The sequence below is a fragment of the Saccopteryx leptura genome, chromosome 6, assembly GCF_036850995.1.
Source record: "Saccopteryx leptura isolate mSacLep1 chromosome 6, mSacLep1_pri_phased_curated, whole genome shotgun sequence".
NCBI lineage: Eukaryota > Metazoa > Chordata > Mammalia > Chiroptera > Emballonuridae > Saccopteryx > Saccopteryx leptura.
The window spans coordinates 185,468,862-185,484,446 of NC_089508.1; the positions used below are offsets into that span (position 1 = coordinate 185,468,862).

The 15,585-nt window shown below is 47.5% G+C and overlaps 1 protein-coding gene across 3 annotated transcripts in view; it reads left to right on the forward strand.

The window, feature by feature from the left end:
- Positions 1–15,585, forward strand: part of TENM2 (teneurin transmembrane protein 2) — a 1,124,432-nt gene that overhangs the window by 761,955 nt on the left and 346,892 nt on the right. For all 3 annotated transcript variants that reach the window (XM_066344467.1, XM_066344468.1, XM_066344469.1), the window contains exon 4: positions 1,088–1,297. In XM_066344467.1, the coding sequence (XP_066200564.1) occupies positions 1,088–1,297 (210 nt within the window). The remainder of the gene's footprint in view (positions 1–1,087; positions 1,298–15,585) is intronic.

The window sequence follows — 15,585 nt, forward strand, 5'->3', positions numbered from 1 at the left end:
CTTGACCCCAGGGCGGTTCCAAGTCCCTGGCCACCTCCTGCTAGGCTGGCTGCTCCTACCCATGGCCCAGAGTGGCTCTGCTTCTCTTTGTAGGGATTCCCCGTGGTGGCAAAAAAGAAAAAAGAAACCATCATCGTGAAGAGCATGGGTCACCCCATTCTGTGGGATGCCATTGTGTTCTTCTTGCCACCTCTCCTCCACTTCGAACCCAATCTCACCGATTTGGTTTTAGTCTACCTTATGTGTTTGTTCATTCATTCATTTAAGAGGTGCCATTCGTTAGGAAGACATCAAGGATGCAGGAGTGAATAAAATACACAAAGGTCCGCCTTCAGGTAGCAAAAAGGGCTCCGAAAAATATTTTAAACAGGCAGATGGATGGGCAGTTTTCAAGAAGACAAGCGGGGAAGGCTGGAACGAGGGGAAAGAGCGGGACTGTGACTATTAGGTGGCGAGTGGGGGGGGGGGAGAATGTTCTACACAGAGGGGGGCAGGCAGTATAAAGGCTATGAACAGGAATGCATGGCACATTCTGAGGGCCACTATCAGAGGTGAGGTGCCAGGGTAGGCTAGACATGGAGGCTGTCATCAAGGGCTCGGACTTTTCTCTACATGCAATGGGAAGCCACTGGATAGAGCCACGCTGGCGTGTGGTAGGACCCGGTTTCTATCTTTAACATGTTCTGGCTGCTGTGGAGAAGGGATGGGGACAACGGGGAGCAGACAGGTGTGCGGCAAGAGTGGGAGCAGGTTGACCAGCAAGGACACAGTGTGGTGGGGATGATGTGGTCTTAGATGAACGCTGCAGCAGGGGAGATGGAAGGAAGGGGAGGCTTTGCAGATGGATTCCATGTCCACTGTGTAGATGGATATTTCTGCGCACACTGGCTTTCTGAAACATATCTGTAGTATGAATTTAGACATATAGAGAAACACCAAACCACTTGAAAAAAAAAATACATCTGGACCTTTTTATTTATTTTTCTATTTTAGGTATTTTTATTGTGAGGTGGTTTCAATGTAACGTTCTCTGGATGCTCTCATGACGCTCATTGCTGACCTTTGACCACTCTGTCCTCTCTCCCAGGTCGTCCCATCCCACCTACATCCTCGTCTAGCCTCCTCCCATCTGCTCAGCTGCCTAGCTCCCATAATCCTCCACCAGTTAGCTGCCAGATGCCATTGCTAGACAGCAACACCTCCCATCAAATCATGGACACCAACCCTGATGAGGAATTCTCCCCCAATTCATACCTGCTCAGAGCATGCTCAGGGCCCCAGCAAGCCTCCAGCAGTGGTAAGGAACCTGTGGTGTCTGAATGTTCCATGTTGTGTGCGTGACAATGTTGCGTCTCCAGCGAAATGGTCACTTTGCAGCGAGGGCTCGGGGGCTCGGGGGGAAGGTGATGCGGGAAGGATCAGGGTGAATTACGTTTGTCATTTTGGGGCATTGTGATTCCAAGATACGTTGGTCAGAGGTCACAGATAAGGCTTTGCTTATCTCAACAGGGCCGGGGTGTCCTTCAGTGAAAGGGATTGGCCCATTGCTGCACATAGGAGCAGCCAGGTCCCAAAGGTGAAGTGCAGAAAGGCAATGGGATGTTGAATGTTGTATCACTATGATTCTGGTCATAGCCAAGTGACCCTGGACACCCTCACGTGCCCAGTTTGTGTGCATCTCAGAGCTCTTGATTTTGATGGTTAGCACCTAACTTTTCTTCCTTGCTTGTTTTGGTGATTTTACTATTAAAATGTGTTCCCTTTGATATGAATAGTGAATGTCTTTCTAAGTCTGAAGTGGCTATGTGTGTGTGTGTGGGGGGGTAACCGCTCCTATAACCCTCTTCTGTGCCCCTTTACTTGAACTGAGCAAGCTGATCATGTGGTACCATGAGAAACACTGCCTCTAAATACCTAGTTGTTACTGTGGTTTTCACATCCACACAGTAAAGGGACCGGTCCCGGAGTTCTGTTCCACTTTGGAGAGTTTTGTACCTATTACCTCGACTCCTGCCCCCTAATTTATAGGTGCAACTGCTCCAGACCCAGCAATACTGATGCTTTGTTTTGATTTCTCCTGTTGGTGATGTGTTCACAAAGCCTGTGAACATAGGAGTGGGCAGTATCTAGGGTGAAGTCCCCATGGTCCATGGGAAGTCACTTATAGAAATGAACTGCTCCCGACTCAAAGCCTTTGGAGTTAGTTATCTTCTGAATTGGCCACTCGTGGTGTTCACTAGCGTATCCTGTCAAAAGCAGGACAGAGATTCCCCTACCAAGAATGTTCCTTGATGAGACCGTGTTTGGGCTCCGTCCATGACTGTATGCCGTCACTGGCCCCAGCCTCTTCAATTAGACAAGATCTCCTGAAACACATTTAAGATGATTCATTCTGGAGATGGAGTGATGGACTGCTACTTACGACGGCCCGTGTCCTTCTTCAAAGCCGGGCCGGATATAGTTAGTAAACTCATATTATTTTTTTCCAAAAAAAATTACCTAATCAAATCTCTCATCAAATGAGCAATCCATTGTTGATATTCTGAAGGTCTTTAATCTGCCATAAATCTTTATTAGAACTTATCAGAGCTTCTCGTTGGAGAGAAATGTGATTATGGCAGTTTTAAAATGACATTACATCATTGGGGTGATTGGTTTATCATTTGGAGACGAGACATCAATCATGACTAGCATAACCACACAGTCAATGAATGCAACCTTTCCACCGCAGAACAATGACACCGTAATTGCTCAAAATGAGGCTCAAAATGAAATCAGAAAATGCTCTTTCTTCAAATATGATGTTAACTTAATGGAATATATTATGAAAAATCATGTTTGAGGAAATTCTGTGTAATTAAAAATACGCGGAAATATATTCCCTTTTCTCTTTCATCAGAACTTGATTTTAGCGACAGAACCATTTCTTTCTTTTTTTTTTCTGCAGAGATTATGTTGCATTTAATTGAACTATCCTCACTGATGTTTTGCTGCTTTTTATTTCATACTATGTAATCGTGATGAATATTGTATTATGAAGGACAAGAGGCTTTTGAAATGAGGTGCACCTGCTGATAGCTTTTTAAAAACAGACCATTATTAGGGAGAAAATGAGCTTTTAAAAACTATATCCTTTTATGTATGTATGGATACCCAAGCAAAGATGATTTCCATAGAGAGGTCAGTTCATATCTCAGAGATGTCTAGAATGTCCTCTTAGCGATAATGCTGTGAGCTATTTCCTTCCGGGTATTGTATCAGAATGGAAGTTGTTGATAGGGTATTTTTGTTGGCTTTCTATCTAATCAAAACCTCATTTGGGTGGACACAACAGATCTATGCTTTCCGAGTCAAACTTATCATCCATTTTTCATCAATTGTACCAATTTGTCCAGCTCACATAAGATTGATAATGATTTAAGCTTCAGTAATGGGAAAATACCATAGAAAACTTGAGGGTCCATTTTCATCCCAAACAAGAGCTTTGATCTGATTTCTTCACCTGAGGGATGAAAGCCCACTTGTACATAATACCCTGTTTTCAGTGGATATTTATCTGAGAATGTATAAAAGTTCTGGCCAACAGGCAGTCATTCATTCAAAATTCTTGACGCTGGCTTAGTTGAATTGAGTGCAAATCAAATATATGTGCACTGTGTGTGTGTGTGTGTGTGTGTGTGTGTGCATGTGTCTGTGTGCACATGCATGTCTTATGGAATTGATTTAGGGTCCATGGCAAACTGAGGATTCTATCAAGGTCTGAATGCAGTTGCCATGAATTTGAATGTCACGTAAAGGATTGCAGATAGAGCTTGATACAGATGAGACAGTGCGGAGCTGTGGCTGGGTGTTCCAAACGGAGTTTGATGAGAAGGGCTGGATCTTTCGGAGGGTGTCGTAACACTAACAAAGCAACCACATCGTCAGTTCTGTTATGTTTAGCTGGTTAATTACATAGATTTTTTTTAAGTTGGGTTTCTTGGCAATGACCTTGTGTTCTGAAGATCTGGTATCAGATTGGCCTTTATTTCTTTCTTAGGTAAAATAAAACTCCTTCTAGCACATTCAGCCCATGCATGACAGTAAAAAAAAAAAAAAATTCCCGCTGTCCTCTTATTGTTACTATTATGACTTGACATTCGTGAAGCCCATCAGCAGGAGAGTCACTACACACATTTCCTGCCCAAAGAGCCTTTGTTCTGAAGAGACCAACCAGGCATAAACTCCGCAACTAAAATGTTTTTGACAACATGAAAGCCTGCTCGAAGCAACAACACAGCTTTACCTTTATGGCTTTCCTGTCATTATTTTCTATGAGGGTAGCACACTCTTTAGTGGATGGTACTAAAACCTCGACACCTTTGGAGCCAAATTGCTCTAGTCTTCATTCGGTGCCCATCAACCCAGGGACCCTGGTGAGGTGCTTAGAAGAGCAGTGTTTCCTGTCCCCTCGGGCACTTACATCCAAATAGCTGAGCTCTGGCGAGCAGCTCATCCCGGTTCTGCCTTCCAGGGGGCCGAGTTAGCTCCAGAGATGTTTCTTCTATACAGCAGCATAATTTCAAACCCTAGGAAATAACTCATCTGGGGAAACATTTCTGAATCCGAGAGGCAGCGTACCGGAGGCTCCTGCCAATGCAGGAGCGATCGGACTACCTTTCAAACCGGAAGAGGATCTGCACTTGTCAGCGCATGAGGCCGAAAATACAGGGGCAGCCACCTGGTAATCAGAAGCATTGGCTTACCTGCCCTCTCATACAAGCCTGAGTTTTAGTTCTCTTAGAAGTCTAAATGAAGGGGCTTGGCACACTCATTAATAACTTCAAGCAAACAGAAGACCTGTAACCAGGATACCTGTTCTTCAAGACTCTTTCTGGCGGCCTGTGTGGCAGGGGAACTGTCCCAGCTGGAAGGCCTCCGTTGGTAACTGAGCACCTTGAAGGTGCCCTGGCCTTTTTTTTTTTTTTTAAAGCAATGTCTTGGTTCATTCTAAATGAAAATAATACATCAAAACCAGTAAAATTGCAGGTTACCTGGTATGGTCCAAGACTTTAGTTGCCTAGATAATTTAATGACTGTTTTATTTATCTGTCATCATAAAGCAAAAGAGCTTCATCCACCCACCCATCCACCTATCCACCCACCCACCCACTCATCCACCCATCCACTCATCCACCCATCCACCTATCTATCCATCTATCCATCCACCCATCCACCCACCCACCCACCCATCCACCCACCCACCCACCTATCCATCCACCCATCCATCCACCCATCCATCCACCCACCCACTCATCCACCCACCCATCTATCCATCCATCTACCCATCCATCCACTCATCCACCCATCCACCTATCTATCCATCCACCCACCCATCCATCCATCCACCCACCCACCTATCACCCATCCATCCATCCATCCATCCATCCACCCATCCATCCATCCATCCATCCATCCATCCATCCATCCATCCCTTTTCTTATGTCTTCCCCGTAATTTGTGAAAGCCTATGACAATTTAAAAAAACCTGGAAGTCTATAACTAGGAGACACAATGAGGGTAAAGGACAAATCTAGACGGGAAAGCATACATATACGCTCATGTATGTAAAGTCCCATTCCATTACTTAAGATCGGCAAAATACTGATTCTAACTATCCTAGAAACCAAGGCAAACGGAGAAAGAACGAGATGCATTACATCTATAAGGTGAAAAACAAATCAACCGCTCAGGGGCATTCTGTAGAGCAGGGGTCCCCAAACTTTTTACACAGGGGGCCAGTTCACTGTTCCTCAGACCATTGGAGGGCCGGACTAAAAAAAAAAAACTATGAACAAATCACTATGCACACTGCACATATCTTATTTTAAAGTAAAAAAAACAAAATGGGAACGAATATAATATTTAAAATAAAGAACAAGTAAATTTAAATCAACAAACTGACCAGTATTTCAGTGGGAACTATGCTCCTCTCACTGACCACCAATGAAAGAGGTGCCCTTTCCGGAAGTGTGGCGGGGGCCGGATAAATGGCCTCAGGGGGCCGCATGTGGCCCGTGGGCCGTAGTTTGGGGACCCCTGCTGTAGAGCCTCCCAGTGGAAGGCGATAACGTGTGCATCCCGGGCGACTGGGTTCCTGGCCACGTGCTGTCACGCACATGCTGAAGAGTTTCCTGTCAGCTCTCTTAAAACCTCCCTCCACTTAAGCCAAGGGGAACATTTTTAGTTTTAAAAATTTTACAAATATCCAAAAATGGTACAGCCCAAGGACAAAACTCGATCCATAGATAAACCTTAGTCCTATAAAGGACCGTGAAAACAGCATGTTCCTTAGACAATAGACCTTAAGTATCATTGCTCATAACTACATTTTTATGGGAATTAGCCAACTCTGAGGTAATAGTCAGCACCCAGAACCTGAGAAGCAGATGCCCCACGTTACAAATTTGTCTTGACAGCCGTAGAGAAGTTAGACTTGGTACTCCCTCCTGCAAACTAGAGCGAGCTCCCGGACACCTCACTCACTGGCCCCTCCCACCGCCCAGGAGCCGGACTCCACTGAGAAAGAAGGGGGTCCACAGAATTATCTCATTAATGAAATTTCTCCTCCTCACATTTTTGAAGTATGGGAGGAAGCATTTTCCATCTAATATGCTAGGAGTTTTCTTGCCGTCTTTATTTTTTTTTTTAAGATTTTACTTATTGAGTTTAAAGAGAGAAGAGAGAGGGAGGGAAACAGGAGGGAGAGAAGGAAGCATCAACTCATAGTTGCCTCCGGTATGTGCCCTGACCTGGCAAGCCTGGGGTTTCGAACCAGCAACCTCAGCATTTCCAGGTCGACGCTTTATCCGCAGCGCCACCACAGGCCAGGCTTGCCTTCTTAAGCAGGTTGTGTCCATTGGAATCTCATTTAGAATTTCCGAAAGAGCTCACAGCAGTTGCTGTGCACATCAATGGTTGGACTGTGCTGATGATACCAGCTCACTTCTTTTTAGTCATTGTACACTGTGAGGCTGTTTATCCCACTCTTCCACTGGACTGCACTTGACATCACAGCCTTTTCTTTCTCCTCTCACCTTCCCTCCATCATGCAGAGACCTCCCACGCAGGGTTCCTGGTGTCAGATCCATAGTAGATGCTCAATAAGTATTTAATACACGAATGAATGAGCCGATGTCTTTCATAACGGCCTTTATTTTATTAACTTCGTGGTTCCATCAGGTATGATGGGAAAAAAATGGATGATTATGGGAACGGCTCAGATTATGTCCCAGATGGGTGGGTGAGGGGGACTATACTCATTTCAGAAAACACATTCAGTCTCCCTGCACTTGACTTGTGGTGTCTGTTTTTAGATACGTTAGAGCTCTGTAGTTCATCGGTAAACAAGAAGGTTTTGAACACATCGCTGATGCACATCGTGACGTGTAGAGGCAGGGCCAAGGCAGGGTGCCAGGTGGTGCCCCGGGCGAGACCTTGGCAGACTGACACTGCGCCTGTCTGGGCGAGACTTCACGTTCGCTCTGGATTCAGGGCTCAGGGACCCATTCCAGCACCGTCACCTTTTCCAGGTCGGATCTGTATTGCACGTGAGCCACTTGGTTTCTAGTTCTTCCCTGGTCAGCATGGATGTCTGGACAGAGGTACAGAGAGACCCAGAACCCCTTCTGCTGCCCAGGCACCGGGCCAGCCCCGGCTGCCTGTCCTCCAGAGCGGACTCCAGCCCACCGAGCAGAGCGGCGAGTGCAGGGAGCTGTCTCCAGTCTGTAGAGGGCTGTCTGTGTGACAGTCCCCACTCTTGCTTGCAGTGCAGAGCCACCCGGGTTTGCCTCTCTGCCTGGGGCCTCTCCTCTCCGTCCCAGCTAGCGGTTTTTGGTTTTTTTTTTTGTATTTTTCTGAAGCTGGAAACGGGGAGAGACAGTCAGACAGACTCCCGCATGCGCCCAACTGGGATCCACCCGGCACGCCCACCAGGGGCGATGCTCTGCCCCTCTGGGGCGTCGCTCTGCCGTGACCAGAGCCACTCTAGCACCTGGGGCAGAGGCCAAGGAGCCATCCCCAGCGCCCGGGCCATCTTTGCTCCAATGGAGCCTTGGCTGCAGGAGGGGAAGAGAGAGACAGAGAGGAAGGAGGGGGTGGGGGTAGAGAAGCAAATGGGCGCTTCTCCTATGTGCCCTGGCCGGTAATCGAACCCGGGTCCCCCGCACGCCAGGCCGACGCTCTACCGCTGAGCCAACCGGCCAGGGCCCATCCCAGCTAGCTCTTATGCTTAGCACTCTACATAGGACAGTACTTAATTTTATTTAACAACCACTGCTACCTGTGCAGTAAGAAAGATCATCATACTCATCCGATTGATGAGAAAACCATGGCACAAAGAGCTGAAGTAACTAGTCCAAAGTCACAGCGCTGGGAAATGAAGGACCCCACCTCCCTGAAGCCAGAGACTTTTCTCTCCTCCCCTCTGTGAAATGCACACCGCTCAGATCTTTGAGCGGCTTATGGAGATACACAGAAGACAAACGCCGTATTAGGGGGCGTGGGCTGTCCTTTTTAAAAGGTGGGACAACACTGACCTGGCATCACAGAATGCTCTTCCCCTGCACGCCTCCCCGGAGACTCGGGCCCAGCCCGTCCAGGAGGGGCTGCGGAGCTGGATGCCCACTCTTCCCTGCAGGCGAGCCGCGTGGTCTGCTGGCAGGTTTGGGGAGCACGACGTAACAGCACAGCTCTTCTGCGGCACTCGGGCTTTCTCCGCGCCATCTCTGATTCACCGTGTGTCCTTGGCAAGCCGTGCCAACACCCTGTGCCTCGGTTTCCCTACCTGTGAAGGTTGGGCATTGGCCGGAAAGGTCTGTAAGCTTCCTTTCTTGCTCTAACACTCTGTCAGTCAGTCCCTGGCACCCAGCTGGACCCGGCAGCCCCAGCGTTCCCAGGCCCCCCGGCCCCTCCTCCTGGGCTCTGTGGATTTCTCTCCACCCTCCAGCCACGGGCAAAACCGAGACTCACCGTGTCAGGCGCAGCAGCTCCTGGCGGTTTCCCTGCAGAAGTCAAAAAGCATGCTTTGGGGTCCTGTAACACCTGTTGAAAATGTCCCAGCAGCCAGTGGAAAAAATGTCACTCTTCCACCACTGACCCTGGCTCCTGAACAAGGTCCTCACCTGAGAATTGGGAACTGTTCGTTCTCGGGACTGTGCACACTGCTCACTGGCCCGGCAAACAGGATCAGATCTGCTTTTCATTTGTGCCTTCTTGCCCCCCCCCCACACACACACACACTCCCACACACATAGTTTCTAGAAATTTCCAGGCCAGGTAGGCTGAGGTGCTCTTCTGCACCACAGTCCGCGTGAGCACACAAACAAGATGGACAGGTAGTCCCTTTGGAGGTGTGCAGCCTGAGGGTGACATCCGGCGCGGAATCGCTGCTGCTCCGCCAGTGATCTTGTACTGACAGACCTCAGGGTCGATACGCACTGTGTGCACTTCGCCTCTCCCTCTCTGTCCATGGCTTCTCCGTCCACACAGAAAGACGGCGGGATGTCCTGGGAGCTGTGTGCGACATCTTAACGGTTTCCTGCCCTCACATTTTTACCCAGAACTCTCACTTCTCTGGAATTCCTTTAATGGCTGCAATTAATTCTAACGAGCTTCTGCATAATATTCAATAGCCCTTTGAAAATGTGCTCCCCACCTCCGTCTCTTGTTAGAGATGTCTCAATTCTCTGTTGAATGAAAAGAGCGATTTCTTTTCCAGGTGGGTAGTTCCAACAGATGTTACAGCCTCAGCCCCAGTAAACTTCTTAGTTCTCTCTCACAAATAATAATTAAAAATAACTGTATTTGGCTCTGGCTGGTTGGCTTAGCGGATAGAGTGTCGGCCCAGCATATGGACACCCCAGGTTCAATTCCCAGTCAGGGTACACAGGAGAAGCAACCATCTGCTTCTCTCTCCCTCCCTCTCCCCCTCCTACAGCCAGTGGCTCTATTGGTTTGAGTGTGGCCCTGGGTGCTAAGGGTAGCTCATTGAAGCATCAGCCCCAGGTGCTAAAAATAGCTCAGTTGATTAAGCATTGGCCCCAGACAGGCATTGCTGTGTGGTTGGGGAGCATGCAGTAGTCTGTCTTACTATCTTCCTTCCTCTCACTTAAAAAGCAAACAAACTGTATTCTTAAAAGCGTGGACTCTGAATTCCATACTACTTGAATTCAAATCATAGGTCAGCCACTTTCTAACACTATGCTATTGAACAATTTCCCAAATCTATGTCTCAGTTTTCTTGTCTGTAAAACAGGCTGAGCATCGGTCAGTCCTCAAGTTGTTAGGAGTATTAAATGACATTTTGATGCATCTAACGATCTTGAAAGGAGATTTAGACCATTCAAACAGAGATTGGGTTAGATATTGTTTACTTTTTAATTTAACACTTAATGTGGTAAAATAAAGATAAAGGAAATTTATCATTTTTTGCACTTTTAGGTGTCCAAGCTCTTTGGCAATAAGTCCATTCACATTGTACAACCATCACCACCATTCACCTGCAGGACAATTTTCCTCTTCCAACAGGAACCATACCCATTAAACACTAACTCTCCACCAGCCTTTTCCCCAGCCCTGGCTACTGTCATTTTATTTTCTGTTTCTATGACTTTGACTATTCTAGGCACCTCATACACGTGGAATCATACAGTCTGTGCCCTTTGGGGACTGGCTTACTTCACTTAGTATAATGTCCTGAAGATTCATCCATGGTATAGGATATATCAGGAGCCCCTTCCTTTGAGGACTGAATAATATTCTCTTGAGTCCCTGTACCACATTTTTTCATGTACTCATCCATCCATGGACACTTGGGTTGTTCCCACCTTTCAGCTTTTGTGAATAATGCTGCTCTAAACATTGGTATGCGAATACCTGTGCAAGTACCTGCTTCGCCCCCTTTGGGGTATCTACCCAGTAGCGGAAACTCTGGATCACATAGCAATTTTATGCTTATTTTATTTTTAATTTAATTTATTTATTTTTATTACAGAGACAGAGAGTGAGTTAGAGAGAGGGATAGACAGGGACAGACAGACAGGAACGGAGAGAGATGAGAAGCATCAATCATTAGTTTTTCATTGCGCGTTGCAACACCTTAGTTGTTCATTGATTGCTTTCTCATATGTGCCTTGACCGCGGGCCTTCAGGAGACCGAATAACCCCTTGCTGGAGCCAGCGACCTCGGGTTCAATCTGGTGGGCTTTTTGCTCAAACCAGATGAGCCCGTGCTCAAGCTGGCAACCTCGGGGTCTCAAACCTGGGTCCTCTGCATCCCAGTCTGACGCTCTATCCACTGCGCCACCATCTGGTCAGGCCGCTTAATTTTTGAAGGACTTGCCATACTGTTTCTCACGGCGGTTAAATCATTTTACATTTCTACCAGCAATGCAGAAGGGTCCCTATATCTCTACAGCCTTCCTAACACATATTTTCTGTTGATTTTTAAAAATCTTTTGCACGTGAAGTGGGTGTCTCATTGTGGATTTGATTCGCGTTTCCCTAATGATGAGTGATGTTGAGTATCTTTCGATGTCTTTATCGGTCATTTGTACATGTTCTTTGGAGAATTGTCTGTTCAGATCCTTTGACCGCTTTTTAGTCGGGCACGTTGTTGTTGTTGTTGTTGTTGTGGCTGCTGTTGTCAAGTCCTGAGGGTTCTCAGGTATGCTTTCTGTCAACCACTTGTTTAAGATTTGCAATTATTTTCTCCCATTCCAGCAGTTGCCTTTTGACTCTGTTGAATGTCCTTTGATGTGCAAAAGATTTTAATTGTGATGTACAACGTACCTGTTTTTCTTTTTGTTTCCTATGCTTTCAGTGCCAGAGGGCAAACACTTGCAAGAGGTATTCTATGGCGGCCATTGTTCTGGTGGATTTTTACAAATGGTAACTCCTTTCATCCTCAAGGCTGAGAGACAGAAAGCAGCCCTTGTGGCTGGGAACCCACCGGCCGCTAACATCTTGGCGTTGGTGCTGTCAGGAGCTAGCCTGGCATTCCGGCTAGGGCACGTTGTTCTGTTCTTGAACGTGGACAGTCCTGCAGGACCCCAGCACTTAGCAAGGCCACTCTGGGACCGGTCAGATAACATGAAAGCCAGAGCAGTCCTCATCTCACCCACACACAGACAGGTGCAAGGTCGCTGTCCGAACACCCGAGTACAGAACGTCGTCCCCCTCTCCTGGCTGAAACGTGTAACCAAGTCTTTCTTTACCAGTGACAGTTTTAGCTGCTTCTGGGCACCCCGTCCTATAGAGAAAACCTCAGGAGACATCCGATCATAGAACTATCCCTCCTCTCTGACAGCCGTCCATGCCAGCTCGTCCTGTTTCACCGGAACGCCCGCCTGACACAGCCCTCCCGACCCCCTTTCGCTGAAGCGCCATGGGTCTTCATTCTGCGTCACCCCCCTCCTTGCTGTGAGTGCGTAACTCAGCTCCATCTGGCCACACTGTGCTGCTGGCGGAGTTCTGGCTGGGGGACATTGACTCCATTACACCGTGGGCTGGGATGCACGTCATCCCTGTGTTCCAGGCGGGAAAACTGGGGCACAGAGAGGTGAGGACAGTTGCCCGAGGGCACGTCGTGATTAAGCAGTCTAGCAGGAAGTTGACTGAAAAAAAAATGCCTCCATAGTGATAAGTACATAGACATTTAAGTAAATTTTTAAAAGACAACTCCAGAGGAAAAAATAAATAAATAAATTTATATATACACACACACACACACACACACACACGCACACACATGTTCAAGAAAGAAAAGGTGGTCCTCAGGTACTACAGGGCTCAGCTCTGAATGCCGTGTACCTGACCATAATCAGGTATCAGCCTTGAATAACGGTCTCAGCATAATATCAGGAGGACGGGGAAGTGGGACGGCTCTGGCTGTGGGCCGGGCAGGTGCGCGGAAAAGCCTCAGTCTGCATCTTCTGTAAGTGGGAAGTGACTAGATAATGCCCTAAAATTGAAAATGCCAGAAATCGCAGCAAAGCATATTCTTTATAGACCTAGAAATAAAAACCAAAATAATCAGCTAAAAAGAAAAAGTAAACGTGGTTGCCTCTGGGAAGGGAGAAACTGGTGGTAGAGAACGATTGCTGTTTTTGACCGAAGCGTTGTGGAACTATTTGATTCTTTCTGTGCCTTTTTTTTTCCTTTAATGAAAAAAAAAACAGACATAAAAATAAAATAGATTGGGCACAAAGAACGCTCAGTGCAACGTGAGAACCCCCAAATGGTGGCTGTTTAGTCGTCTCAGACGTATTTCATTCAGCGAGTGTGTATTGATTAGGGGCGATGTGTTCAAGACAACACCAGGTGCCCTGAACTCGAATGGGTAGGCACGGGAGCATTTTCCACTGAATCTGTAGATTTGTCCGTGTCTGCTTCTGTTGATTTGGAAGCCCTGCGGAGTTGTTAGGGCTTTAGCTCTTGATCCCAACCCAGCCTCCAGCCTTGCTGAAAAATCCCAGGCTTAGGACGGTGTGAGACGGAGAAGATCCCGTAACCACCGTTCTCCCTCATTACCAACCAGTCTCCCCGTCTAAGCGCAGGTCCCACCTCTCCCCAGAGCCTTCCCAACCAACCCCGCCCACGTAGACGCAGCGCCAGAATCGTACAACCGCCGCCTCGCCTGCCTTACTCAATTTAGCATCTCATTACGTCCCGGTTTGAAATATGCTCTCGGTAGTTCATGCGTATAAGTCACTTGTGTCACCATTAAATTGTCACCACTTAAAGACAAGGGCCATTTCTTTGGTCTTTTTTTGTATCATTTGGCACTTGGCGCAGGTTGAAATGTGTGCAGGACGTGCTCGTGGAAATTGTTCCAGACACCCTTTAAAAGAGCAGGGGTAGACCGAGGCCACAAAGCAGTGGACGCATTCTGACTTTCGCAGGTCACTGTAATGTTTTCAGATCTAAGATCATCTGTGATGGCGATGGGGGTAGAGGGCGAGGTGGGTCACTGTTAGCACAGAAAAGGCACCATAGAGAGTAATGAGAAAATAGGCGTGTTTATCTAATCTGTTGTCTTCCTGGGATCTAAGGAATATACTTTCCTTCATTCCTTCTTGGAGCTGCTCTTCTGAGTTGAGGTTGCCTTTGGGATCGTCCCTCTGGTGATCAGTTGGTGGTGGTACCGTCGTAACCTAGGGAACTAGCCTACGGAATGCCTGGCTTTAGCATCAGTATGAGTTTTCTGGGGTTCGCATAACAAGGCACCATAAACTGGGCGACTTAAAACAATAGAAAGTTATATTCTCTTCCAGTGTGAGAGGCTAGAAGTCCAAAATTAAGGTGCTGGCTGGAGCACGCTCCCTCCACGGGCCCTAGGGGAGAATCCTTCCTTGCCTCTCCTCGCTTCTCGCGGCTGCCGGCAATTCTGGCTCTGGAGCCGCCTAACTCCAGTCTGTGTCTCCATCTCACATGGCCGTCTTCTCCCTGGGTGTGTCTCCAGGACTCTACATCCCTCCCTAGAAAGACACCAGTCATTGGATTTAAGGTGCATCGTAATCCAGTGTAATCTTGTATTGATTATATTTGCTTTCCAAATAAGGTCACATTTATCAACATATCTTTTCAAGGGATACAGTTTAACCCCCAGCAGCATCCAGCTGCAAACAAAGCAGGAGCGAGGGAGATGGTGGGTGCGGAGTCAAGCTCAAGGCCGCCTCCTTATTTCCGTTACAATGTAGAAACCAACGTCCCCCTTCTCTCCCTTGTGTGTTCTCCCTCCCATCTGCTCCTGCCTCCTCCCTGGATCAAGAATCCCCTCCCTGGCCTGACCTGCGATGGCGCAGTGGATAAAGCGTCGACCTGGAATGCTGAGGTCGCCGGTTCAAAACCCTGGGCTTGCCTGGTCAAGGCACATATGGGAGTTGATGCTTCCTGCTCCTCCCCCTGTTCTCTCTCTATCTCTCCCTCTCTCTCTCTCTCCCCACTCTCTCTCTAATAAAAATGAGTAAATAAAATCTAAAAAAGTAAATAAATAAAATAAAAAAAGAATCCCCTCCCTGGAGGATCTTTGCCAACGGGATTTAAACATGTGGGGAATTATTTCTCTCCTTTACAAGAAGAGTTTCTTGAAAGGGTTTTCTACCCTCCCTCTCTATTTTCCCACTCCCCACATGCTCCGCGACCTATTGTTTCTGCTGACCAGGTAACTGCTCTGACTGCGTTCACACACCGCCTCCTGTTTGCTGAATTTAGTAGACGTTTCTCACCACACTTCCCTTCTTCACCGCTGCTTCGCGTCCTTGACATGCCCTTTCCTCTTGCATCTGTGGCTCCGCTTTCTTTTTATTCCCATTCCTGTGTTTCTGGCCACTTCTCCTTCCTACGGATGCCTCCTTCTGTTTATCCTTTAAATACCAGGATACCTGTGCGTTAAAACCTGCCCCCTTGCCCTTACTTTTTATGCGCTGTTCCCTGGGCACTCACTGGTGCTTGTAACTGAAACTACAGTCTGAGCTGATGCCCCCATGCCTGTTTCTCCAGGTCAGGTGTTTTACCCAATAGATCTACATGCTTCCCACCCCGCCT